Source organism: Octopus bimaculoides, chromosome 7 (genome assembly GCF_001194135.2).
Source record: "Octopus bimaculoides isolate UCB-OBI-ISO-001 chromosome 7, ASM119413v2, whole genome shotgun sequence".
Lineage (NCBI taxonomy): Eukaryota > Metazoa > Mollusca > Cephalopoda > Octopoda > Octopodidae > Octopus > Octopus bimaculoides.
The window spans coordinates 97,147,900-97,150,399 of NC_068987.1; the positions used below are offsets into that span (position 1 = coordinate 97,147,900).

Below are 2,500 nucleotides of genomic sequence, written 5' to 3' on the forward strand. Positions count from 1 at the left end.
ATATATGTAAACATACACACACACACACACACACACACACACACACACACACACACACACATATATATATATATATATATATATACTCTACTCCAAACTTGTATTGCACTTTCTATTGTTTGTACAAGCCGTACTATGTAATACTAAAGATTCACACAAATAATCAAAGTGCCACATGAATTTTTTTATTTAAAATGGTCAGATGTAATTTTGAGAGATATTCAGCTGTCATTTTTAACAAATCGAGCAGTCACGAAGAGGTTCTCTGTTAGAACATTGGCAACGTAGTTTGTTGCTTGTTGTTTTGTCCCAGATCCGCCCAGATAAAACATCTCTAAGATTAAAGGCGTTCCTGTTATGGCCATTCCAACTTTTCCTTACGCAAATTATTCAAAGTGTTCTATCTTAAAAATGTAGAGTGTAATTTTATAGATATTTAACTGCTATTTCTAGCAAATCTAGCGACCACAAAGTGTCTTCCCTATGGGTCGTATTCAGCATAGGAGCTAGCTAAAATTATAAAGCAATATTTACCAAAATGCTATAAAAAGGATCAGCAGGAGTACACATATCTGGAATGTTCTGTAGGTGCAGCATTTGATTCCAAAGAATGGTGCCGTACTGCCATGAGGTGAACCACTGAATGGTGTGCTGGCTCCAGAACTCCTGTGGTGATGATGATGGTGATGGTGGTGGTGTGGATAAGGCTGTTTGCTTTTTACAGGGGCACTGGAAGAGGAAATTGAGAAAAATACACGAGATTAATGGTGACTATTATTGCGCTTACGGATGTGTTGGTGGTTTGGTATGTAGGTGGATGTTGTAGCATTGGTGGCTGCTGGACCTTCTTGCATGTTTATTGTGGTGTTGGTGCTTTTCGGTGCTGTTGTGTGGTTGGTATGGTATTGAGTAGTTGCTGTGGTGTTGCGTGGTGGTTATAATGTTGTGAAGTTGATGTGTTGTGGTTGTTGTTCTGTTGTGTGGTTGTTGTAGTGTTGTGTGGTTGTAGTTGTGGTATTGTGCAGTTGGTATGGTTGTTGTAGTGTTGTGCGGTTAGTACAATGTTGTGTGGTTGTTATGGTGTTGTGTGGTCGTTGTGATAAAAATTCTCCCTGCAATATCATGTTGTGAAGAGCTTATTTGTGAGTATTTAACTAACACTAACATACAAGTATACGTGCATGCAATTATAAGAATATTCTTTTCTACGCTTGGCACAAGGCCCGAAATTTTTGGGGAGGGTGCCAGACGATTAGATCGACCCCAGTACGCAACTGGTACTTAATTTTTCGACCCAGGAAGGACGAAAAGCAAAGCCGACCGCGGCGGAATTTGAACTCAGAACGTAAATAGAGACGAAATACCGCTAAGCATTTCGCCCGACGTGCTAACGTTTCTTATTTCTTTATTGCCCACAAGGGGCTAAACAAAGAGGGAACAAACAAGGACAGACAAAGGGATTAAGTCGATTACATCGACCCCAGTGCGTAACTGGTACCTAATTTATCGACACCGAAAAGATGAAAAGTGAAGTCGACCTCGGCAGAATTTGAACTCAGAACGTAACGGCAGACGAAATACCGCCAAGCATTTCGTTCGGCGTGCTAACGTTTCTGCCAGCTCACCGCCTTACAAAATGTAAAATAATAACATACGTATAGAACACACTATTAACAAACTACAATTACTATTTAAAATCGTTTCCCTTTTGCCAAAGCAATAAGAATATTAGTGTTCAATAAAGATCGTTGGATTGCTAGTTATATATATCATTCCTACTCATGGAATAGTAACTAATGACTGGTAGAAGTTAAGATCTTACCTGGACACAGTGCTTAAACTACATGTCGATTTCGAACTGATATTTGACTTTAGGCTGTCGAAACGTTTTAATTTGGACAAACGGTTATTCATTCTTTCCAACTCGTTGATTCTGGTCTCCAGATTGTCTGTAAGTTTGCAGAGTTCCTTAACGGCACCAACATTCTCCAAAAAAATACGATCCTTAAAACAAAATGCCACGAAATAAAATATTGATAATACATTTATTCTATTTTTACTCTAGGCACAAGGCCCGAATATTGGGGAGGGAGCCAGTCGATTAGGTCGACCCCAGTACGCAACTGGTACTTAATTTATCGACTCGGAAAGGACGAAAGGCAAAGTCGACCTCGGCGGAATTTGAACTCAGAACATAAAGATAAACGAAATACCGCTAAGCATTTCGCCCGACGTGCTAACGTTTCTGCTAACGTTTCTGTCAGCTCGCCACCTTAAAACATTGATAATACATTTATTATTTCATATTATTGCTCGAATAGACACAATAGGGAGATGTATCTACGGTCAAATATAAATTTGTGAGGGTTAACAATTAGTTCTCAAGTAGGACTGACATCTTTGGGAATAAAAGAGAACTGATAGGCTTTCATAAAAAGGGAAACCATAACAAATAGAATCTGCTTGACACGTTGTGGTGCAAGGCTTGATGTTTCGATGA

The 2,500-nt window shown here is 39.2% G+C and overlaps 1 protein-coding gene across 1 annotated transcript in view; it reads right to left on the reverse strand.

Moving 5' to 3' along the window:
* The window catches only part of LOC106880209 (myelin regulatory factor-like protein), a 138,197-nt gene that overhangs the window by 16,339 nt on the left and 119,358 nt on the right, over positions 1–2,500 (reverse strand). The window contains exons 12-13 of the mRNA XM_014930066.2: positions 1,823–2,004; positions 535–729 (exon numbers count right to left, since the gene is read on the reverse strand). Coding sequence (XP_014785552.1) covers positions 535–729; positions 1,823–2,004 — 377 coding nt within the window. The remainder of the gene's footprint in view (positions 1–534; positions 730–1,822; positions 2,005–2,500) is intronic.